This window comes from Pleurodeles waltl, chromosome 9, assembly GCF_031143425.1.
Source record: "Pleurodeles waltl isolate 20211129_DDA chromosome 9, aPleWal1.hap1.20221129, whole genome shotgun sequence".
Taxonomy (NCBI): Eukaryota; Metazoa; Chordata; class Amphibia; order Caudata; family Salamandridae; genus Pleurodeles; species Pleurodeles waltl.
Genome location: NC_090448.1, coordinates 575,106,573 through 575,132,827, shown reverse-complemented (window position 1 = coordinate 575,132,827; position 26,255 = coordinate 575,106,573). Strand labels below are relative to the sequence as shown.

General features: G+C 45.2%; 1 protein-coding gene across 3 annotated transcripts in view; it reads left to right on the top strand.

Moving 5' to 3' along the window:
• LOC138259678 (cytochrome P450 2G1-like) overlaps positions 1–26,255 on the top strand; it is a 406,140-nt gene that overhangs the window by 325,652 nt on the left and 54,233 nt on the right. For all 3 annotated transcript variants that reach the window (XM_069207555.1, XM_069207554.1, XM_069207552.1), the window contains one exon: positions 25,074–25,261. In XM_069207555.1, coding sequence (XP_069063656.1) covers positions 25,074–25,261 — 188 coding nt within the window. The remainder of the gene's footprint in view (positions 1–25,073; positions 25,262–26,255) is intronic.

The window sequence follows — 26,255 nt, the reverse complement described above, 5'->3', positions numbered from 1 at the left end:
CAGCACCACCACCACCAGTCGGCAGCCATCCAAGGCTGCTTGGGATGGGCTGGAGGTTCCCCCCAGCAGCAGCAGCACCACCACCAGGAGGCAGCAGCACCACCAGTGGGCAGCCATCTGAGGCTGCAGGGGATGGGCTGGAGCTCCCCCCCACCAGCAGCAGCAGCACCACCACCACCAGTGGGCAGCCATCTGAGGCTGCAGGGGATGGGCTGGAGCCTCCCCCCACCAGTGGCTGCAACAGCACCACTTCCACCACTGAGCAGCCGTCACCACCGGCAGACGGTATGTAGTCCTGCCTCCATGGGCTGCTGTGTGGCCTGCTCTTTGAAAATCCTGTGGGTATGACACTCACCTGAGAGACTTTGGCCTTGCACTCCCCAGATCAAGAGCACAGGGCACACTGCCCCCTCCAGAACCGGTGGGTAAGACACCCACCAATCCCAGCCTCCCCAGAATCAAGAGCACAGGGCACAATGCCCCCTCCAGAACCAGTGGGGAAGACACCCACTTGAGAGACTATGGCTTTGCGCTCCCCAGGATCAGGCACAGGGCATGTTGTCCCCTTCAGAGCATGTGGGCAAGTCACCCACTTGAGAGACTGTGGCCTTGCAATCCACAGGATCAGGCACAGGGCATGTTGTCCCCTCCAGAGCATGTGGGAATGTCACCCACTTGAAAGACTGTGGCCTTGCACTCCCCAGGATCAAGCACAGGGCATGTTGCCCCCTCCAGAGCATGTGGGCTAGTTACCCACTTGAGAGACTGTGGCCTTGCACTCCCCAGGATCAAGCACAGGGCATGTTGCCCCCTCCAGAGCATGTGGGCAAGTCACCCACTTGATAGACTGTGGCCTTACACTCCCCAGGATAATGCACAGGGCATGTTGCCCCCTCCAGAACCAGTGGTGTTGTTCCATCTCCTGGCTGAGGTGCCCCCCCATCTCCGTCCCCCTGAGGTGCCTGCCTATTTACCAACTTATGCCCCTGCAGTGTTCTCTCCGTGTTGATGCAGGTGACAAGTGGAGCCTTGGACTTTGCCCTGTGGCCATGTGGGCCACGTAAACTGAGGACTGGGCAGTGTCCCTTAAACTGTACATTTGTAAATATCTGTAAAATTGGCTAAGTTATTTTTATACTGTGTTGATCTTATACACTCAATTTAGTAAATTCCTTTTGTCCTTGCATTATTCAGCCGATTTAGGGGGGTTAACTTGTATTCTTGTGCATTTTGTTGTGTGTATGGTGTTGGGGTGTGTGTGTGTGTTGTGCGTGTCATTGCCCTGTTCCTACCTCCCTTATGTGCTGGGCAGCTGTACTCACCATCGTTGTATTCACCGTCGTTGGTGTTCGTGGTGGAGCAGCACGTAGAAGAGCATGGGGAAGAAGTACAGCTCGGGCTCCATGGTGGTGTGGTTGTTGCCTGTGTCTCCAATGGTGAGTCGTTCTACTTCTGTGCTCTGTTTCCGCCAGGCTTTTGATGTAATCGGTACAGCCCCGGAAAAGGTGGCAGATTACAGGGTCTTAATATGGTGGGCGGAACATTGACTTCCGCCTGGCTGTAGGCGGCTACCGCTGTGGTGCCTGTTGTTTCCACCCTGGCGGTCGGTGTGGTAAAGTGGCTGTCTATCTGAGATCTTTCCGCCATGGTCATAATTTGGTGGTATTACTGGCACTTTAGCACCAACCGCCAGGTTTGTAATGAGGGCCTCTGTGTACTAATTGTGAACCAGGCACTGCCTTCCGGAAAAGGTTTCATCAAGCAGTTATTTTGGTTTCTGTTTAGGGAATCTTCTAGTTCTTTTATTTTTCCTTCTCGTGGACAAACCCTTCTGACTCTTTACAGAGGACTCTGCCTTACACATCATTAGAGTCCTAATAGGCTCAACACTAGGCTCAAGAACAATCTGATCTTCTGCAAATACTGTACTGATAATTACAGATTTCCCTTCCTACCCCACTTCTGACTGCAGGGCAGATTCATTTCATTTCACATTTTTTTAGTACCCTTTTTAAGGCCTTTTTGAATGTTGTGAGTAACTCTGCCTCAGCTTTACCTAAGGAGGAACACTTTTCCAAATCCCAAAGCAACACGTTTAAACATAGCTGTTCATTATCAAAATCATTTTCATGTTTGCAAACTGACATACAGCGTCATGGAATACTAGCTTGAACTGAAGCACCTTTTAACCCTTGGGGCCAACCATGTTAAACTTTTGTTTTACATAGTTATCCTTCGAAGGGATCTTGATAGAATTTGATACTGATTTTGACATAGATGGGCCACGATTGTTTACAATTTACACTTCAAGCAGAACTGCAGACATTATTTCCAAAGCATGATCAGAACTTCACACTTTTTTCCCCAATAAAGGCAATATGGAATTTAAAATCGTTTTAATCCAAAATAGTTTATCAGATGGAACACTCTCCCCTCCATTGTCTGTATTCAGTTGCTTACTAAGCAAAACATGTAATGATCTAGTTCAGAGAGTGAGCCCTTCAAGGGAGGAGAACTACAAAACAAAGGAGGTAAAGATGGGCACAGGTAACAAGGGGGGGGTAAGTTAGCTAAATCCCCTTCATCCAACATATTTTGGGAGGAAACCCCCTTGTCTACTATATTCTTATCAATATCAATGTCTGGGAGAGTAAAGTCTTCACCAATCACCACCTCTTTACAGTAAGATTAGGTCACAACATCACCGTTTCACTTCTCTGATGCTCTTCTGAAGCTTGGACTACACAAAGCCCCTCAGAGTAACCAACTCCCACGGATTAATATGGTGGACAGCTGTCTCTCAATACACTGTTGGGGGGATTGAAGCGTATGGATTAGGCATCTAACAGTGACTCCTCTACAGATGCTAACAGAATGTTGGAAGGTGAGGGGGGCATACCCACCAAAACATTGCACTCCAATAAAGACACTCTGTCCTCAGCGGCCTTCTCAAGAAGACCATGGACCAAAGGAGAAGACAAATTCAAGGCTGGTAAGAGAGTAGGGCCATGACAATGCTAACAGAATGCTACATGGGCCACTTTGGGCATTTTCCATAAGAACCCAGTAATAACAGAGTAAGAAGGAGTTGCTGAGTACTTCTAGCACAGTGGGTAAACTTCTTTACTATTGTTTTTTTTAGAAGGAGAAGGAATTACTCGACCAGAGTGCAATTTCTTCAAAGTCTTCATCGAAGACTCAAAAGCACTCAGCAACTACGTCTACTATACAAGGGCCAAAAAGCACAATAGTACTAGTCCCATTAGGTCTTAATCCCTTTCCAAAAAACTGGACAATCCGAGGGCAACAGGTCACACCCAAATCCGGGCACCCAGGAGGCCAAAAATGATACCAATCAAAGCAGTCAATTACAACCTTAAAATGTGTGTGCAAAAAGCAGGCTCGACACAAAGAGGCACAAAACTGGATCGACCTACTGCCGACCTCCTCCGCACCACCTATGGGGTCTGTGGCCTAAGCCACAACAGCACACTAATAGGCAACAGTAGCACAAAATCACAAAGTTCAATGCCCAGGACCTCCACCTCCTTGGCCTGCCCACACTATTGCCTGACACCTGTCTCCAACCTTACGAAATGGTAACAGAAAATTTAACAAAAATATATGGTTCAGTGTCCAAAGTCAATTGAGGCCACTCTAAGGGGCTGCTCTACTTCCAGGCTATTAAGGCACAAAATCAAAGTGCCCGGATCCCCTCCACTGCCTCTACCTATCAGCATTACACTGCTGCCTGCCACCAGTCTCCGGACTTACAAGGTGAAAACATGGAGGAATTTTATAAAAATATGAGGTCCGATATCATTTGGCTCCCTTTGGTGACCCAGTGTGCTTTTGAGCTTAATTACTGCTGAGTTAAAAAAAAGAACGTCATCCTTTTTTCCCTGTTAGAAAAGGGGGGGAAAGGAGAGGCTGACGTGGGGGCTGGAGCTCACCCTTGGCCCCAAGGTACACCCGACCCAAACGGGGCAGCTTCCATGACTAAGGGGCTCTACAAAGTGTGAGGGCACCAACCTCTACTCCCTCCTCTGCTGGCCGGGTACTCTCTCTTCCCCTTAACTTCCAGTCTAAGCTCCAGAAATCAAGCAAACCAGACAGCTGCCTTTTAAACACGCTCAGCTTTTATTTCCATCCACACTTGGCATTTCACTTGGTCTTTCCTTGATGTTTCCCCAATGACTCCGCAGGCCGCCAACCTGCAGCACCCGCAAGCCGTCAGAAATTTGGCAAAAAGAAGCAGCAGAGGAACCTGGTAAAGGGGCTGCCACTCACCCCGCTTTCTACTTGCATAAGTTCTTGTGAGGGGCAGGCTTTAGCCCTATTGAGCTTGGTCGTACACATCTTTATTGCTCTACGTGTAACTGCAACTCAACATTCTAACATATAATCTGTTCACCGTGCCCAAGACATGTAAAACCAAGCTCAATAGAGCTGAAGCCGGTTAATGCCAATGCCCAGGTAGCAGATAGCAGGCGTCAGGCAGTGGGCGGTGTGTATTGGGAGACTGGTGACTAGAGGCGGCCAGGTTACTCCTGGGGGCCTCACTCCCTCACCATATCGTCTGCAGCTGTGGCTGTCTGCTCAGCCAAGCTGCAGCTCCCTGCCGGCTCCTCCGCTCGCCGATTCGCCTTCACCTTCACTCTGCCATGCTCCTGCTCTGTGAGTACATATGGCACACTCATGGATCCAAGATCGCTCTGGGATTTGGGTTGGGTAGTAGAAGACTCGATTCACAAGGGATAACATCCTGAATGATAAACAGAACTTTCATTAGAATGTTTGAAAATGGATGGGGTGCAGTGTGTGTGTTGTCACGTGAGGGCTGAGTTTAGAGGGACTGAGTACTGTATAGAATTGACTCATCGACTGAGGCCTGAAAGTGATTTAACTGGTCATTTTTTTGCGTTTCTGGGTGGGAATTTTTTTCTCTAAATCAAAAAGACTGCATTTGTGTGTTGGTAAAGTTTCCTCCAATTAATGAAAGTTAATGTGCTCTCTTTGTTATCATAAGATCAGGGCTGCTTTTAGGGGGGTGCGACTGGTGAGGCTGCATCAGGCGCTGACCTGGAACGGTGGGTGCTGACCTGGGGGGAGTGAGGTGTTGAGAAATAACTTTTAATTTTAAAAAGACTGTTGCAGAGTTCCTTTTGCATCCAGCTTTCAGGCAGCCATAAAAGTGCCAAGAAATCTCTTGTGCTTAATGTTCCTGCAATTGAGAGAGATCACAGTTTTGTCTGGTGGCAGTTTTCACGCCAGAAACTCGTTCAGAGAGTTACCATACCTGCTGAAAGGAACATATCTATATTTTATGTGGTTGCTGAGTCAATTAGTAAGGCCAGGATTTACCTGTGCTTTAAAACAAATTAAATGTATGTGAGACGGGGCTATGGAGAGATGAGGGGCACTTTTGCCGGGTTGTAGTGAAGGAATCCGAGGAGTAAGTCATTGGAGAGGGGCACCAAACAAGACTTTTGCACCAATCGCAACCACCGCATAAGCTAGCCTTGCATGCGATAATGTGTTTTCTTTATTTGAGATGCAGCATGAGCTTATCAAAGATATTACTTTTCATGCCATTTTAAAATAAATTGTGCATAAATATTATTTTTAAGTAATGTTTATGTGTGCAACAACATTAATTGTTGCTAGAACTCTAATGGGCTTTGTAGAGGGATAAAAAGGCTGGGGAATGTGGAGAAAAGTAGAATGATTTCTAAACTGAAACTCAATATCCCCAACCCTTGGCCCATATTTGTTTCCTGCATGTCTTCTTGTATAGTAGAGAAAGGCATTTAGGGCTGGAGTAGAACATCTGCAGATAAAAGTTGCATAACTAAACATTTTCCTAACCCACTGTGCAAATTACATGTGGTAGCAATGTGCTTGCAAATTTGTTATTACAAAGATATGTATATTTTCTCCATGTTAGAATATTTAGGAGCATATTTAAGAGCCTCTAGCACCTCCTTGCACCACATTAGCGTCATTTTTTCTGATGCTAATGTGGCCCATTATTATTGACAGTGGTGCATCGATAAACATTACGCCTGAGAAAAATACAACAAAGTGTCTCCAGTACCCGTCTCACACTGTCAAAGACTAAAATGTATACATTGGCTGCATTAATGCCTTTAAAGAGTCAAGGTTTATTCATAGCTATTATGAGACACAAAGGTCAAAAGTACAAGCACCCAATCACGTACTTCAAGGTACTTCATCAAATGCCTGCTTACTCAATTTCAGTACTGCTGCAGATATGGGACTGATTTCTGTGAATTACAACATGAATGCTTATCATGAAATAGTAAGTCCGTTCCCATTATTATTCCATGGGCTGGGAAAACTTAAGACCATGAACGTGAAACTACATATCAATGAGAACGTTCGTCCTGCTGCCCAAAGACACAGAAGAATTGCATTTCATCTACAAGAAGCTGGTTCGAAAGAGCTTGAGACATTACTAAAGACTGATATCATTCAGTGATCAACTGGTCCAACTCTGTGGGTTTCACCCATAGTGGTAGTGCCCAAAAAGGACAGTGAAGAAGCTGTTTGCATCTGTGTTGATATGCCTCAAGCTAACATGGCTATTGAAAGAGAACAACATCCTGGTCCCCAGATAACACAGCTAAATGGTGCCAAAATCTTCTCTCTCATTTACTTGAATAAAGGGTTTCATCAATTGGAACTTGAAGAAAGTTGCAGGTACATTACCATTTTCTCTACTTAGTTTCAGTGTGTCATCAGCTGCAGAACTTTTTCAAGATGTCATTCAATGTATCACACAACCTGTCATGAATCAATTACAGTGATGACATGTTTGTTTTCAGAGCTACCCAAAAGGAACATGATAAAGCTCTTACACAAGTGTGTCATTTACTTGCTGATGCAAGTTTAACTCTGAATCCTGAAAAATGTGAGTTTAAGAAAACAAAACTTAAATTCTTAGGCCATATCTTTTCGGATGGGGGTATAACAACAAATCCAGCTAAAGTACAAGCTTTAGCTGGATTTCAGCCGCCAACTCCCCATAAGATGTTAGCACATTACGTTCCTTAGCATGGCCAGTTACTGTTTCTGATACATATATGACTTTGCCACAGTAAGTGCCTCCTTTAGAGACTTAACAAAAGAAATGCTTCAAGTTTTAAGAAACTCACATATGCACTTGAGAATGCCACTGAAATGGCCTACTTTGATTCAAAGCTTCATACAGAGGTTGTTGTTGACGCAAGCCGAATCCAATTAGATGCTATCCTTCTCCAACTCAGTGGACAGCCAAATTCTTGAAGCCATATTGTGGAATATGCAAGCAGAAGTTTGTCACAAACTGAACATGCCTATTCACAACCTGAAAAAGAAAGTTTAGCAGTGACTTGGGCTTGTGAACATTTACATGTGTTCTTATATGGAAAACCTTTCACTCTTGTAACTGGTCAACAAGCATTGCTTTCCATTTACGGCAATCCAAAAGCCAAGATGCCTCCTAGAATTTAGCATTGGGGTTTGTGACTTCAGGAATATGACTACACAATTGCGCATTATCCTGGGAAACATCAAAACGCTACTGACTACTTTTCACAAGTGCCAATACACTGTCATGGTACTCGTTCCAAAGTTGTTGCAGCCTACATTAACTTCATTGGAAAGGCCAATACCATTGCTGCTATTTGTTTGGAACAAATTATTGCTGCATTGTGTAAAGACAGTGACTTGTTGATGCTGAAAGACATTATTGAACATCAATTCAGGAAACAGCAGACTTGACCTCTCACACATGACAGCGAATATCAAAAATTCAAAAATTAAAGATGAACTGTCCGTTACGCAAAAAGGTATTTTTATGAGGTTCAAGAACTATCATATCAGAGAGCCTAAGATAACAAGTAATTGAAGTGGCACACAAAGGACATAGTGGAATAGTTGCCATGAAAAAGCTCTACGAGACAGATTTCGGGTTCCTTATTTCAATGCAAGAGTTGAAAAAGAGTTGAAGGCCTGTCATTTGTGCAAAGCTTATCTCCCAAAATCACTCAACATACCTTGAACATGTTGGATTTACCATAACATGTATCAGAGAGATTTGCTGTTGAACTCTTTGGGCCTCTTGACAATGATAATCACCCGATGGTGATCATCAATGTATTCTTCCTTTTTCCACTAGTAGGAGATCTCACACCTATGACTCAAAAAAGAGTCATTGAGAAGCAAGATGCAATTTTTCCAATGAGGTTTGTTCCTTCAGTTCTGATGTCTGATAATGGCCTGTCTTTCAACAGTCAAGAATTCAGAGATTTTCTTGATCACCTCAATGTGAAGCATCAGAAAAGCACACCTCTTTGGCCACAAGCAAATAGTGTTGTTGAACTCTTTATAAACACACTCAAAAAGACCTCCTGGTGAATCTTGCTATGAAGTCAGCGTGCCCTGCTACTCTTCAAGCTTCTCATTCAACGACAGGTGTAGCCCTTCCCCCCTGATGTTCAGGAGAGTCATGATGTTACCACAATGTACCAACCGAAGATCTACAACACATGGTGAACTTCGTCGAACGGACCTGTATCATTAACAAAAGATGAAAGAGTATACCGACTAGCGTAGATCTGCCATGGACATTGTTATCAATGAAGGAGGTTGAGTATTGATGCAGCAACAGAGAGCATGCTAATCTGAGGCTCCATTGGATGCTGAACCTTTCGAAGTAATAACTATCAAAGGACATATGGTGACTGCTCAACATCATTGCAAGTGCATTACATGAGATTCTCCACACTTCAAGGCATCTGCCTTCTCATTCACCAGCTCCTGATGTAAGAGACTGGCTCAATTGAGACTGGCTCGATTGAACCTGTAGAAAGCACTGTGACTGCAGCTGTCCCTACATCACCTGTGCCAGTCATGGACTACTCTCTTCTCTCTTCCCATCCTCATAGGACATGATCTGGGGGTGTGGTGAGAGCTCCATGATGACTTATTGAGGAGTTGTAATATGTATATATCTGTATCTGTAAAAAATTGTTCTCTTTACTGAACAAGGGGGAGATGTAGTGTATTGTGAGTTAGCAATGTGAAGCCCCTTTTGGTTCCAGATGGGCTCCATAGAACTGTCACTAAGGCCCAAATTTATACTTTTTCTGCGCCACATTTGTGTCATTTTTCAATCCAAAAGCGGCGCAAACTTAGAAAATACAATTGTATTTTGTAAGTTTGCACTGCTTTTATGTAAAAAAGTAGCGCAAATGTGCCGCTAAAGAAGTATAAATATGGGCCTAAGTGTTCGGGTGTGGTGAATAGATTTCCTGCTAAAATGCTGATATTGCGGTTACTAGCAGAGCAATAAAGACGTGTAAGACCCAACTTTGTGTATGGTGCAATCAGTTACGAGTACCCAGGCTGGGGAGGATTCTACAGTCTGGATTCACACAACTTTCAAAGGAACAGGAAGACTTCTTTGTATTCATCTTCAGGAAGTTAGCTAATTCCAGTAGATCAACCAGTATCCTCTGCTCCTTGCACAAAGAAGAAAGATTGATTCCTCATCTCTAACTCCTGTGTTCTGAGCGCACCAGGGAGCCTAGCAAAATCAACACTTGGATGTTCAGACTGCCATCTGCCTCAAATCCAGATATGAAGTGGACAGTATAGGATGCTTCTCATGCCAGATTGCCATTAAACTGTTTAGGGCAGCTTTGGGGTTCCACAGTCAGTTGACCTAGGTCCAGCTGTCACTGTCTCTAAATTATGATGGCTTTGTAGGTAGCTAAGAACATAAGCTTTGACTTTGAGGATGCTCTCTACACCCAAATTAAGAAAGGATGGGCCAGAGACATCACTCTTTGGATGCCCCATTAAAGGAGTGGAAATGTGCTCCAGGGTGGAGGAAAAGTTTAGCAGCTGTAACCACATTGCTGCCTTGAAGAATGTCCACCTGAAAAGATTACTAAGATTGAAGGCAGCAGCATGAGGGAAAACATGATGCACTGGTAAAGTCAGTAAAATATATTATTCATGTACCTTTTGAGGGTTCATCCTCAACACTGAATAAGGAGGATGCAAACACATGTGATTCTTTAAACTCAGAGCTGGCAAGGTTGGCATTTCCTTTCCCTTTACATTGTGAAGAAAGATGATACAGAGTTTCTACAGATGCTTACCTAGTTTACTATCATGAAAACTGAACTACCACACTGAATCAGTATATGAAACAGAAATACAATTGTATTTCATTTTAGGAAAATATAGCAACCATCTGTGCATTTTAACCTTAGATGATGAGGTGCCCTACAATAACTGTACTGAATCTTTTTTTGAGGTGTCAGGTACTTTGTCCATAAACCTTCACAACTTTTTCCACAAAAGGCATTGAGGCAATTTTTTTTTATTTTCCAGTGTGTTTTAGATTCCAAAGGTACCCAGGGTTTGTGGACTTCCCTGGAGGGAAAAGAGAAAAAAGGCAAAACCTAGCACAATTTTGGGGGGTTTGCAAACATGGAAAAAAGTGCTGCGCAAAAAATATTTTTCTTTTTTTTGAAAATTGCATCAAAATGGTTCCTGCTCTAAGATCACCTTTTTGCCTCCTTTTAGGAAGAAGCAGAGTTGTACAAAATATTTTTACAACGATCTTTACATTTTTCTAAATAGTAGTCGATTTTGCTAATTTTGTTGCTTTGACCTTCCTGTAGTTTATGGTGAAAACCGGTGTGAAACTCATGGATGAACATGGACTACTATACATTTCAGAAAAGTTAAAAAAAAAAAAAATCAGCCTGGGGTCGTTTCTGTACATTGGTCATGGGTGTTCATGTAAATTATGTCCATCAGGTGCTTATTGTTGCAGGGATATATAGTTTATGGTGGTTGTCAAAAAGCACTCCATACCCGGAAAAACAAGTGAGCTGCAGCTTATAATGATTTTTCATTGCATACCACCCATACATCAATTTTTATGGTACAATCTAATGAATAAAAACGTACATCCACTTATATTACGCTTGTATGTGATTTTATTGCATAAAAGCAGTGCAATAAAAGCCTGCCTTTCACAGTAAATCGTGAATATGGGAACAAAATTAACATTTGCCTGTGAAATACAGACGCCATCATCGTAATGACAGCCCTCAAACTGGTACGCATAGCTTGTGGAAGAGGGAAAACAGCACCACTACTCCATTTTTGTGAGTAAAAGGCTGCTTTATTGGAACCAGGTGCACTCACAAAACAAATACCCTGGCTTCCAGCCTCACAAAACTAAATACCTCACTATACATAGACTTACCTAACCGAAACACTCCCCCCTTCACTACTCTACCCTCCCCCCTCCCTTCCCTTTAACTTGCAGTTCGTTAATCCAGTCATCCTTTTGTAGCACTTTCCTCTTTGACTCCGTCTATTACCTTAATAGTCAGTTGCTGCTGTCTAACCATTGAACCTGCAAGTCTTTAATGACTCTGGAAACAGCGGTAGTGACGTCAGGTGCAGTAAACATTCTCTCTAAATAACATATTGCTTTTTCAGATAAATTATTAAAAGTCTATTATTCAATTTTAGCAGCTGTAATATAGCCGTGTCGCCAAATCCACTACTGGTGGCCTAATTTGCTTCTCATTGTGATTAATTCCTCACTGTACCATTTATTAGCCTGTGACTAGGTTTAGTATCTTGCACCAATAAGCCATTGGATCGTCTTACCTGTTTATTATGTACACTGTTCTAGGAGCTGATTAGGATCATTTATAGTATCTCTTTTAGCTATTTCATCCACTATTGAGGCTAATCTGTTACATCCATATCGCCACAATTCTTAGATGGCTTCCGTAGAATTTTCTTTTAATTTACTTATGTTCCTGCAGATAATGCATATTCCAACCAAAAGGGATAGTAAAATCGTTTATCCAAGAGACAGAAAAAGCTGGGTTACTAATACATCACAGCAAACCACATCCAACATATGGCCAAATTTCTGTGTTGGGGGATATCTCAGGTAAATTAAGATTAAACAACATTAATGTCTCTAACCTCGAACTGATACGCATCCACAGGATCATCAAAATGCAACTTAAGATCGCCCAGTAGTATATTACATACGTCCACAGATAGTAAAGAACTCCAAAGAGCACTCAAGTGATCAGCGGCCAGGGAACGACTGGGAGGTGTACAGCAAATAGCGAATGGTTAACTCTCATTGGGCCAGATATACAAGAAATTGACGCAGTGCGGAGCTGCAACAAAATCATCCATGCTGCACCAACTTTGAAATGCAGGGATGCACTGTATTTACAAGAATACGGCACAGTCCTGAGTTTCCACCTTCACCGGCGCTAAATTAGGCTACCTGTGCCGCCCCAGTCATCCTTGCACCATAGTGCAAGGGTGTCTGCATTGAAGGAAGTGATTGTTTATGTGCAGGAAGGTGTCCCTCTACAGTGGTGATTTGACACTTCTATGTGTGCTACAGAATGCAGCACACATAGAAGTACCAAAGCGTCATTTTTTAATGATTGTTTATGTGCACAAAGAAACACCTTCCTGCACATAAACAATCATCCATGGTATTTTTCTTCTTCTATGTGTGCTGCAGAACGCAGCACACATAGAAAAAGCAAAAAACAAGGAGGAATAGAAGTATTCCCCCTCTTTTACCATGCTTACGCCAACCCTGGGGTGGAATTAGGTTTTAGTGCTGCCACAGATTTACGATTTCTCTTAAATCTGGGACAGCATCAAAAGCAATGGGTGTTGCGATGATACGCCCACTGCAAAACCCATTACACACCCCTCTGATGCAGAAAACTGTGTCGGACTGACCCATATTTACAAGGAGGCATAAAGCCACAAAACATGGCATTATTCCTCCTTATAAGTATGGAGAAGTGGTTAGCGCCACCGGAGCATCGCAAAAATTTACTCTCCGGTGGAGATAGGGCCCTGTAAATCTGACCTATTGAGTAGACTAGTTCAGACCACTAATACTTCGACTTTCACATAGCTCAGTACATGTTTTGCAACTCATGGCATTCAGCAGCGTGCCTGCAATTTTGATATTTTTAATTTCTTTTAATGGCCACTCTGCTGGCCCCACTTTTTCCTGATTCAAGAAATCCTTTCTACCTATTGCATTCATGCTTGCGTGATTAGCGAAGTATACTAAAAGTCTATTTATTTTGTTACTATTCTGAGCATCCTCATTTGCATTGCCTTAGCGTTACTCAGTTTGACACAAGTGCAACGTAATCCTTAAGCCAAAGTTACCAAGCCACACAAGCCCAACTTGCGTGTGCCTGTTACTCTTCGCTGCGAAGGTGTTACATGGGTGGAGAGTGGATGTTCCAGCGGTTGTTCCCATGCATCCACCCATTTATTTTGCCCTGTCAGTAAAAGTTTGCCCCTCTCAGTGTCTCACAGTTAAGCCACCAGCCGTGTCTGCATGCACTTTAAGTAGATAGTCTTGTTACAAGTAACACACATAGTATCATCAAAATTATATGTTCTTCTTAATATATACTACCATGTGCCCCTGCTAACATATCCAACTGCTGTGCACCTTATTATTTTTCCGTAATGGGCACAGACCTGTCAGAGTGAGCTATGCAACTTTCAGTGCTCTTCTTCATCACTACACCAAGAGTCTCCTGAAAACACATCACCCTGACCTCCAAAAATGCACATCGCTAAGAGTTGAATCTTCCGGTGCCCACCCTCTTTAGATGCATCAACCAGTGATCTCCTGAGGCTAAGCAAAAATAATCAACCATGACACATTACCCTATGCCCCCCATTTTACATCACCAGGCATCTCCTTGTCGCACATCTCTTTAACCCTCACTCGCTTGTGCAACATCTGTTTTGTGCTCTGTTGATGCTTTGTTTCTGTGACACCTGTTATGTTGTGGTGGGTCATCCCATCTGCAACACCATGGGAGGGGAGTTGTATGTTGTACCCCGCCCTGTCTGGACATTATGGTAATGGGCATGACGGCAGCAGGGGAATGTAATAAAAGGGCTGGGGACTCAGACATCGTGGCCAGAAAGTAATTGCATGTGAGTGTCTTTAAGTTATGCCGCACAGTGCTACACAAGCGGGCCACATCAAAATACTCAACAAATTGACGACGAGGAAGGTAGGTGCATCAGCTTGCACCGCCTGACCTGCCACGCTTACCCTGCAGCAGAATGCAGTTCACTGACACAGCCCATGTCCTTTACCACAATTTCCATTCTTCTGCCGGAGAGCAATAACTGCTGCTCCTGGCCATGCTCAAGACACCAGTGAGAGCAGATGGTCATGCCCCAAAGGTGGGCTGCTCCACCCATTGGCGGCCAGGGTGACTGATCTGTCGCTCCCAGCCACACTCAAAACACTGGTGTGAGCAGCTACTGGTGCCATGAAGGCAGTCTGCTCCACCCATCGGCAGCCCTTGGGGACAAGTCTTCAGCAACCCAGTGAGGCCCAAAAACAACAACAAAAAACACCAGCATGCAGGCCACGGCCATCTCTCATGGCTGCGGCCCCGCCCACTAAAAGACTCGGCACGAGGTGGCTCCATTCTCAGGAGAGCACGTTGGTATCCCTTGTTTTCCTTCACAGCCTACAAACGCCGTTAGACAGAATGCTGCTCCTCCTTCTCCAGGAAGCTTGGCACTGAGCCCTTCTCTTCAGCCTGCAGTAAGCCTTCTACCTAAAGAAAAATAAAGAAAACAAAAGAGAATAAAGAAAGTGATAGCACAACAAGTACAGAGATGACTAAGGGGGTCATTCTGACCCTGGCGGTCCAAGACCGCCAGGGCTATAATGACCAAAAGCACCACCAACAGGCTGGCGGTGCTTTCTTCCCTATTCCGACCGTGGAGGTACCGCTGCGGTCGCACCGCCAGGGCCGGCGGTTTTCTGCCATTTCTGCCCCGGCGGTGATAATCCGCCAGGGCAGCCCTGGGGATTATGACCCCCTTACCGCCAGCCTGTTTCTGGTGGTGCTTGGGTGTCCTGGGGCCCCTGGGGGTCCCTGCACTGCCCATGCCACTGGCATGGGCAGTGCAGATGCCCCCTAACAGGGCCCCGGCCAGCTTTTCACTGTCTGCATAGCAGACAGTGAAAAGCGCGACGGGTGCAACTGCACCCGTCGCACGGCCACAACACCACCGGCTCCATTAGAAGCCGGCTCCTGTGTTGCGGCCTCATTCCCGCTGGGCCAAGCAAAACTTGGTTTGCGCCCGCCGGCCCAGCGGGAATGTTGGAATGGGGGCCGCGTGAGTGCGACCGGGTCGGAATGACCCCCTAAGTCACCACAAACTGTGAGTCGGGCCCCTGACATACACTGTGCAATGAAATTACAGCTAGTGAATGTGAATAAAAATGTGTACTAACATGGAGACTTACATGAGCAATAAAATCAGACCTTTAGATTGAAGCCTCCCACCTGCTGCCTACCACTTGCTGAGCACTTCCTGAGTTAAATTGGTGCTTACTGTGACATATATGCGTAGGTGTCCAGTCATCAAACAAACAAATAGGTTCAAAGAGAAGCCGAGCGTGAACCTGGGACCACTGCGTTTGGTTCTGCAGTGGTACTGGACACATTCCTGCTAATCACTGATTAGTACCCAAATGGCTTTCATTCCAGCCCTTCATAGTGGAAGGTGCCCCGTCGGCACAGGCAGCTCAAAGGAAAGACTTGTATAAAGGCTAGAAAACTATTTTGCAGCAGTGGCATTAGACAATGACAGACAACACCCTATGCCCCTACATCTAGGGGACACCACAATTCACAAGCTAGGAAAGTCAGTGTTGGAGGAAGGTCTACACTTCATATACCAGTCACTGAAGAGGTCCCTTAACTGTGCACTTCAAACTTCTTGCAAACACTGACTATAAGCGGTTCCTGCCGCATCAAGCCAGACAACTTCCTGAAGAGTCCATGGACACCTTATATTCAAGATTAGAGGAACTTGCAAGCATGCTTACGTTGCCTGATGAGGATGATGAAATCCATGAGTAGTTTATACAGGGATGTGCCTCGGTCAAGTTGAGAGAAAATATCCTGCAGGTGCCAGGAATGTCCATGGCCAATATTCTTACTATGGGGCGATCAAAGGAACTCTCAAAGGTGTGCGCTGCACACATGGAAGCAGCCCTACAACAGCAAGTAAAAACAGAACCAGTCAACACAGTGACGTTGGTGGGGACAGACAAGAAAAATACTCATCAAAAGCCCTCCACAAGGTCAAGGGCATGTTACATGTGCAGAGGACCATACTCTCATCAAGAGCCATGCCCTGACAAAGGAAAAAGGTGCTCTCACTGCAACAAACTGAATCACTTCGCCATGTATGCCACTCATCTGCACATCAAAAAACACGAGAGCCCCGGACGATGAGGACGACATGGATGATGATAACTATATAGAAGGAACAGTACACATCATGCAGGCCAAGCAGCCCGGAGGACACCCTGACGACACATACCAAACTTCTCCATACTTTTCTCGGGCCACCAGATACCAGCTCTGATCGATATCAGAGTTTCCATAAACATTCTGGTGCAATCAGTACTATAAACTCTCCAGATACTGCCAAATCTGTGTCCCACCACTTCCCAAGGTTACACCTTTGGGTCGTCCACACCACTACCACTGGTGGGAGTATTCACAAAGGAAATCTCACACGAGTTACAGTCAGCATGTGCTAATGTATATGTGACCAAGACTGGGTCCGGAATGCTGCTGAGCTGCCGGATGGTGGGCTCAATCTTGTCTCCTTCAGTGTACTCCTAGGGAATGTAGGCAATTTGCTGGCCGAATTCTCACAACAATTTGAAGGCATTGGTTGTGTGAAGGACTGCCTTATACATCTATACATTGACAAATCGATCCAGTCGCTTGCACTAAAACACCACCATGTGGCATTCTGCCTACGACTGAAAGTGGAAGATGAGCTGAGGAAACTGGAGCAGGCAGACATCATCAAGCAGGTGGAGGGCCCAAAACCCTGGGTATCTCCGATTGTAGTCACTCGCAAACCCAAACAGCCTTGTGAGGTCAGAATCTGCATCAACATGTTCCTGCCTAACCTTGTCATCCAGCGTGAGTGACACCTAATGCCTACGGTCAAGGACATCCTTGCCTAAGTAAGTGGATCGAGTTGGTTCTCCAAAATGGATTTACCGGCTGGGTGCCAACAGCTGCTGATGGCTCCGGAGTTAAGGGCCATTACAAACTTTTCCCCTCATGTTGGTCTGAGAATATATACGCGCCTCAGTTTCGGAGTATCAAGTGTGGCAGAAGTCTTTCAGGACACCATTCAGGGAGTCCTGACTGGACTGCAAGGGCTCATCACATCAGAGATGGCATCCTTTTACATGTTTTTACCACTGAGATACAGCTTGACTGTTTGAAGGCAATGTTCAAGCGACTACAGGAGAGTGGGTTCACTCTACACCAGGAAAATTATGCTTTTCTACAAAAGGAAATTGCTTTTATCGGCTATTAGTTCTCAGAGAATGAAGTTTTGTCGGTTCTGGAAAACGTTCAGAACATTCAATCAGCTCCAGCACCCACTGATGTGTCAGATGTCTGCAGTTTCCTGGTGACGGTCACGTACTGTGGGCAATTTATTCGAAACCACCCCACTTTGAGAACTGACCAAAACTAGTACAGTTTCGGAATCGGACGTTTCAAGCCACCAAAAATGCTACCTTAGTTTATTTTTACAATAACAAGGAATCAGAATTATCAGTGGACAAGAGCCCTATTGGCCGTGGGGGAGTTCAGAAATAAGATGATGGTGAGTGGATTCTGGTAGCGTATTCCAGCCGCGTGCTCACAGACACAAAACAGAGGTACACCCACATCAAAAAAGAGGCCATTGCAGTACACCGGGGCTGCTGCCATTTTTACTTATATCTTTATAGCCAGCCATTCACCGTTCACACAGCTCACAAGCCTCTCATACCCCCTTTCACTGGTTCTTCATCCAAACCATCTCCCAGGATCGAGACGTGGATCCTGCAACTTCAAAACTACCACTTTGTACTGGTGTATCGACCAGGGTCTCAGAACCCAGCTGACTATTTGTCCCAGCATGCAAGACCAACAACGATTAGTGAGACATTTGATGATGAAGATGTGGAAAAATATGTGCAGCTGGTGTTGGAGCAGTCAAGGTCTCAGCCCATCTCCATGGATGACATCAGTGCAGCAACCAAATCTGATGATTGCCTTCAGCTGGTCATATCAGCCATTGCCTCTGGAAATTGGCACCTCCTCACGCACAGTGGGCCTTCTAGGACCGATGAAGCTCACCTTATACTATCCTCAATACACAAAGTCAGGTAGGAACTGGCCACTTCCCCCAAAGGATGTCCCCTGCAGGGTGGTAGACCTGGCCCACTCCTCACACCAAGGAGTCGTGAAGACAAAATAAAGACTTCTGTTCAAAGTGTGGTTCCCTGGATTGGATAATCAAGTTGAACGCACAGTAAGATAATGCTTTATGTGTCAAGCTGTGGGTCCGGCTGAACCGCCTGAACCACTCATCACAGAATCTATTCCTTCAGTCCCCTGGTACAGGGTCACCACATGCTGATTGTAATCAATGATTTTTCAAAGTATCCTGAAGTGGAGATTCTGGACTCCAAAACTGCATCTCAGACCATTCCACCTTAGAGTGTTGGCTCCTCAGACTGTTGGACGAGCTCAGGACAGACAATGGTCCCCCTTTCTCTTGTCAGGAATTTGCTGAATATTTGGCCTCCAAAGGTGTCAGTCATTGAAAAATCACTCCTCATGGGCCACAGACCAATGGTGAGGCAGAACTCTTCATGAGAACACTTAACAGAGTACTGAGAATCTCCTTGGCCAATAATCAGAGTGTAGAGTGCACATTATATACTTTCCATCGTGAACACAGACTCACCCCCTCATGCTACCACTGGAATATTTCCCAGTACATTGTGCATGAACTGGCTGGTGGGGGACACAATTCCCCATGCAGGAGAACCCTCCAAGATCATAAACAAGGCAGCTTTGGCACTGCTGAGGCATGGAGCCAAACATGATTGCATCTCAAGGAGACAGGCCAAGCAATGTCAGGTCTACACTAGTAATTTGGATCTTGTGAAGAACCGACACCCAGGGAGAAAGTTTATGTTGCCATTTAAAAAATAACCATGGAGAGTGAGTGTGTAGGAAGGTAGCTTCTTTCTAGCCTTGTTACCCCCACTTTTGGCCTGTTTGTGAGTACATGTCAGGGTGTTTTCACTGTCTCACTGGGATCCTGCTAGCCAGGGCCCAGTGCTCATAGTGAAAACCCTATGTTGTCAGTGTGTTTGTTATGTGTCACTGGGATCCTGCTAGCCAGGACCCCAGTGCTCATAAGTTTCTGGCCTGTATGTTTTCCCTGTGTGGTGCCTAACTGTATCACTGAGGCTCGGCTAACCAGAACCTCAGTGTTTATGCTCTCTCTGCTTTCTAAACTTGTCACTGCAGGCTAGTGACTACATTTACCAATTCTCATTGGCACACTGGTACACCCATATAATTCCCTTGTATATGGTACTTAGGTACCCAGGGTATTGGGGTTCCAGGAGATCCCTATGGGCTGCAGCATTTCTTTTGCCACCCATAGGGAGCTCAGACAATTCTTACACAGGCCTGCCACTGCAGCCTGAGTGAAATAACGTCCACGTTATTTCACAGCCATTTTTCACTGCACATAAGTAACTTATGAGTCACCTATATGTCTAACCTTCACCTGGTGAAGGTTGGATGCCAAGTTACTTAGTGTGTGGGCACCCTGGCACTAGCCAAGGTGCCCCCACATCGTTCAGGGAAAATTCCACAGACTTTGTGAGTGCGGGACACCATTACACGCGTGCACTATACATAGGTCACTAGCTATGTATAGCGTCATCATGGTAACTCCGATCATGGCCATGTAACATGTCTAAGATCATGGAATTGTCCCCCCAATACCATTCTGGTATTGGGGGGACAATTCCATGATCCCCCGGGTCTCTAGCACAGAACCCGGGTACTGCCAAACTGCCTTTCCGGGGTCTCCACTGCAGGTGCTGCTGCTGCCAACCCCTCAGACAGGATTCTGCCCTCCTGGGGTTCAGGCAGCCCTGGCCCAGGAAGGCAGAACAAAGGATTTCCTCTGAGAGAGGATGTTACACCCTCTCCCTTTGGAAATAGGTGCCTCTGGAAAAGCTTTGATGGGCACAGATGGTGCCCATCTCTGCATAAGCCAGTCTACACCGGTTCAGGGATCCCCCAGCCCTTCTCTGGCGTGAAACTGGACAAAGGAAAGGGGAGTGACCACTCCCCTGACCCGTACCTCCCAGGGGAGGTGCCCAGAGCTCCTCCTGTGTGTCCCAGACCACTGCCATCTTGGATACAGAGGTGTTGGGGGCACACTGGACTGCTCTGAGTGGCCAGTGCCAGCAGGTGACGTCAGAGACCCCCTCTGATAGGCTCTTACCTTTCTTGGTAGCCAGTCCTCCTTTCTTGGTAGCCAAACCTCATTTTCTGGCTATTTAGGGTCTCTCCTCTGGGGTATTCCTCAGATAACGAATGCAAGAGCTCACCAGAATTCCTCTGCATCTCCCTCTTCGACTTCTAACAAGGATCGACCGCTGACTGCTCCAGGACACCTGCAAAACCGCAACAAAGTGGCAAGATGACTACCAGCAACATTGTAGCACCTCATCCTGCCGGTTTTCTCAACTGTTTCCTGGTGGTGCATGCTCTGAGGGTCACCTGCCTTCACCCTGCACTGGAAGCCAAGAAGAAATCTCCCCTGGGTCAACGGAATCTTCCCCCTGCTAGCGCAGGCACCAAAAGACTGCATCACCGGTCCTCTGGGTCCCCTCTCATCTTGACCAGCGTGGTCCCTGGAACACAGGAACTCTATCCCAGTGACTCCCACAGTCAAGTGATCCTTCAGTCTAAGTTTGGTAGAGGTAAGTCCTTGCCTCCCCACGCTAGACTGCAAACCTGTGTACTGCGTGATTTGCAGCTGCTCCAGTTCTTGTGCACTCTTCCAGGATTTCCTTTGTGCACAGTCTAGCCTGGGTCCCCAGCACTCCGTCCTGCAGCGCTCAACCCTCTGAGTTGGCCTCTGGCGTCGTGGGACCCTCCTTTGTGACTCTGAGCCAGCTCCAGTTCACAAATCTTTTAAGTGCCTGTTTGGGTACTTCTGTGGGTGCTGCCTGCTTTTTTGGGGGCTCTCTGAGTTGCTGAGTGCCCCCTCTGTCTCCTCCTCCAAGGGGTGACATCCTGGTCCTTCCTGGTCCCCAGTAGCACCCAAAAACCTTTACGGCAACCCTTGCAGGTAGCAAGGCTTGTTTGTGGTATTTCTGCATGGGAACACTTCTGCAACCTTCATCGCGACACGGGACATCTTCCACCCAAAGGAGAAGTTCCTAGTCCTCTTTGTTGTTGCAGAACTCCAAGCTTCTTCCACCCAGAGGCAGCTTCCTAGCACCTTCATCTGGGGTTTTCTGGGCTCCTGCCCCCCCTGGACACTATCGCGACTCTTGGACTTGGTCCCCTTGCTTTGCAGGTCCTCAGGTCTAGGAATCCACCTTCAGTGCCTTGCTGGTGTTTGTTGTTCTTGCAGAATCCTCCTATTACGACTATTGTGCCCTTTTGGGGTAGTAGGTGTACTTTACTCCTACTTTTCAGGGTCTTGGGGTGGGGTATCTTGGACACCCTGACTGTTTTCTTACAGTACCAGCAACCCTCTACAAGCTCCCATAGGTCTGGGGTCCATTCGTGATTCGCATTCCACTTTAGGAGTATATGGTTTGTGTTGCCCCTAGACCTATGTCTGCCTATTGCAACCTATCGTAATTCTACACTGTTTGCATTACTTTTCTGACTCTTACTTACCTGTTTTGGGTTTGTGTATATATAACTTGTGCATATTACTTACCTTCTTACTGAAGGTACTCACTGAGATACTTGTGGCATAATGTCATAAAAATAAAGTACCTTTATTTTTAGTAACTCTGTGTATTGTGTTTTCTTATGATATTGTGCACATGATATAGTAGGAGTTTTGCATGACTCCTAGTTCAGCCTAAGCTGCTTTGCCATAGCTACCTTCTATCAGTCTAAGCTGCTAGAAACACCTCTATTCTACTAATAAGGGTTAACTGGACTTGGCACAGGGTGTAAGTACCACAGGGTACCCCGTATAAGCCAGGCCAGCCTCCTACATTGGTGGTGCAGCGATGGGATAAGTACTTGTAACTGCTTTCCCAATTTGTCATTTTGTAATTTTCATAAGGGAATCATATACAAAACAGTTCAGTGTATGTACACTTAACCCAAAAAGTTTACTTTTCTATCCTAAAACTTTTTACAAAGTTCTGAAAAGTTTCTTAAAACTTCTAAATGTTTTCTAAAAGTTAGAAAGTGTTTTTCTCTGTGCTTTCAAAAAGTTCTAAAACTTTTTCTCTCTTCTCACTATCCTTAATCCTATACTATCATGTCTGATGTAGATTCCACTCTCAAAACTGTTAATGCAACCTATGAGAGTTTGAACTACAAGAGTTTAAGGGGTCTCTGTCTGGATAAAGGTTTTTGTATAGGAAAGAACCCTACGAAAGAGTTTCTCTTTAATATGCTTATTGTGGATGACCAGAACCAGTCTGGACCATCAAATGAGATATTAGAAAAGGGAGAAGCTTCCCAGTCTGATTCAGAGGAGTCCCCTGAAGAAGCTGGGGAGGGTTCTGACAAAGGTCTGCCCCCTAGCAGGGCACCTAGTGATGCTGGTAGTGAGAAAGGTTCCCATCACAGTAGGGCATCCTTTTTCCCTAGAGGCCAGGTTACCAGGGTCCAGACAGTTAGGGACAGGCCCCCTCTGTAACTTTTCAGATTTCATCTGTGTCAAAGCATTTCCAACCCACCCACCCTGAGGATAACTTGTTAGAAAGGGAACTCAAAATGTTGAGGGTTGAAGAGACCAGACTGAAGCTTAAAGAGCAACAGCTCGCCTTAGATAGGGAATCCCTAGACATTGAGAGGGAAAGACAGAGGTTGGGGTTAGTTCCCCATGGTGACAGCAGTATTCCTGATAGCAATCCTGTTAGAGAGCAAGATTCCAGGAATCTGCACAAGATAGTCACCCCTTACAAGGAGGGGGATGACTTTAATAAGTGGTTTGCTGCACTTGAGAGGGCCTGTATGGTACAGTTGGTCCCTCAAAGGCAGTGGGCTGCTATTTTGTGGCTATCTTTCACTGGAAAGGGTAGGGATAGTCTCCTTACTGTTAGAGAAAGTGAAGCCAATAACTACAAAGTTTTGAAAGATGCACTCTTGGATGGATTTGGCTTAACCACTGAACAATACAGGATTAAGTTCAAAGACACCAGAAAAGAGTCTTCTCAAGACTGGACAGACTTTGTGGACTGTTCAGTGAAGGCCTTGGAAGGGTGGTTGCACGGCAGTAACGTTTCTGACTATAAAAGCCTGTACAATCTTATTCTGAGAGAGCATATTCTTAACAATTGTGTGTCCGATTTGTTACACCAGTACTTGATAGACTCAGATCTGACCTCTCCCCAAGAATTGGGAAAGAAGGCAGACAAATGGGTCAGAACAAGAGTGAACAGAAAAGTTCATACAGGAGGTGACAAGGATGGGATAAGGGATAACTGGACCTGGCACAGGGAGTAAGTACCACAGGGTACCCGCTATAAGCCAGGCCAGCCTCTTACAGAGTGCCATGAAAGGAACTATGGTCACGGCCTGGAAGGTGTTGAAACAATGTCAAGGAACATCTCATTCTTAAAACTGTACCGGCTGCCTGATCTTGAGACAAGGGATATTGACAGTACGCAAAAGAATGGTTAGTGTGAAAATAATGAGGACAGTGTAAGTGACCTGCATGTAGGGGGTACCAGAATCACAACCTTTATCACATGGGGAAGTGGATAGCCAACACAAGCCAAAAGTGTCACCTGAGATGTCATAGGGTGGTCGGAGTGAGGAGGCTGACTGTCAAGGTAGTGAAACAGTGAGAGATGACCCAGGGTCTCGGAGACAGGGCATGGAGAGATACAATTTGCGTCCTCGGCCAGCGACATCTACGAAGTTAAAGATTTTGTACTGAAATGAGCACAGTCATATTTCTTATTACAGTTAATTATTGCCACAGAACCTATGCAGCCCATGGGTTTTGTCATGATGGCAGTAATTAGACAACCACCTAGCTAGGTGCTTTGTTTATACAGAACTTGTATTTTAAGGTCCAGAAAAGCCCCCCACCCCCAACGTTTTGTTTTGGAATGTTTTTGTTTTGTGGTGTGTCAGCTAATCTGGAGCACCACGGGAGGGGAGTTGTATGTTGTACCCTGCCTCATCTAGACATTATGGTAATGGCCATGACGGAGGCAGGGGCCTTGTGACTAGGACCTCGTGGCCAGAACGTAACCGCATGTGAGTGTGTTTATGTTATGCTGTGCAATGTTACACAATCAGGCAATATCACAATACTCAACAACACCCTTGTTAAAGGTTAGGTATGACTGTTGGTCTGTTTGCATTGTTCCATACATGTGTATCTGTGTGCATAATTGCCTTCACCTCTTTGGACTTCGTGAAAATGTGTTTCTGCAGATGTGTAGGGATGTATGCATGTGTATGATCTAAGTGTACCATTACATTGTGTGCCTCTTTGTACTTGTACCACACTACAGTGGCATAACAAAGACCCCTGCAACCCCCACAGTGCTGGGGGCCACCTCAGCACAGTATCCTGGCCTGAGAACTCTTGAGTGAGTATTGCCTTCATGTACTTTGCAGGGGAGCCCCCTTCAGTTTCGTTACACCACTGACACACTAAAGCCACACCAATCAACTTTACCAGTGTGGTCTTTGGTTGAGGAATTCCCCCACTTTTGTGGCTAAAGTACTACCAGGAGATAAATGTCTTTAATAGGGATTCAGTGAAGGTTTTCTCAGATCATCATCGCCTAATTTAACTTGTTAGTTGAGATTTGCTAAATTGAGGCAAATTTGTTTTGTTTTTTTACTTTCATGTTCATCCTCCAGAAAAGATTCATGAGGAGATTGATCGTGTGATTGGCCCGAACCGCTCCGCGGTCTATGAGGACAGGAGCCAGATGCCTTATACAGAGGCTGTGCTCCATGAAATGCAGAGATTTGCTGACGTTCTTCCAATGAACCTCCCGCACCAGGTGATGCAAGACATTACCTTTCGGGGTTACTTTATTCCTAAGGTAAGGATTAGTGTTATGTGTTCTCATTTGTTTTATATCCATTCCATAAAATGCAAAATCCAATGGCACTCTTAAAGTAATGATGCATGTCACATCTGCTTGTTGGGTATACATAACTCTGCCTTCAAAATTAAAAATCAATTCAAAAGCAGCTTTATTCGACTTTCTTAAAACGAAATCATAAAAGCAAACAGAACAAAAACTGCATTCATATTATCACAAAAGTGTTAAAACTCGAGTTAAAAATCGATTTTACATTTTGCTACAAATCATTCAGGCTTTTCCTTATTCGATCACAGAGCATAACAAGCAAGCAAACTTACAGCAAATTGCTAAGGAGTCAAGTTCTTGTCGACAATGTCTAAAATTCTCCTCCCGAAGGCTAGGTTAAATATAGCGCATACATGGCAAGACATAAAAGGGACAAAAAAACATGAAGTGCAAGGTGCATTGAACCGAGAGGCCACCACAAGGACAGTTTTTTTAAAGTTGTAGACCAATCATTAATTGAAGGAAAACTAATTAACCACTAAACTATGTCAAGCTTAAAATGTGTTGAAACACACCTGTGGCGAGAGTTATGAACGTGGCTGTTCCCCTTCTCTGATCAGTGCCAGTTGATTCATAATGACACTAGATTTGGCCATTTTCCTAAGGCACCTTTGGTCGCTAAAATAGGATAATGATAGTTTTTTTTAAATCTTTTCTTCCAACGTTAGATGAAACATCAGGCATGTCAAAGAATTCAGGGTGCCCGAGATTTGCATACAAGGGTTTCACAAAACTGAGCCATTGGAAGATACCATAAAAAAGTTACCTTTATACAGTCAGCCAAAATCATGAGATTCAAGGCAGTGAAAAAACTGGTCCAAATCTCGTGCCACAGTAGTGAGGGTTGGATATTGATCAGGTCGACTAAGAAAGGTGCTCTTAATTCAGTGTGGCTGACATAGCTAGAGCAGCAACTGGGGAAAGCCAAGAGATTCCTAAAGAA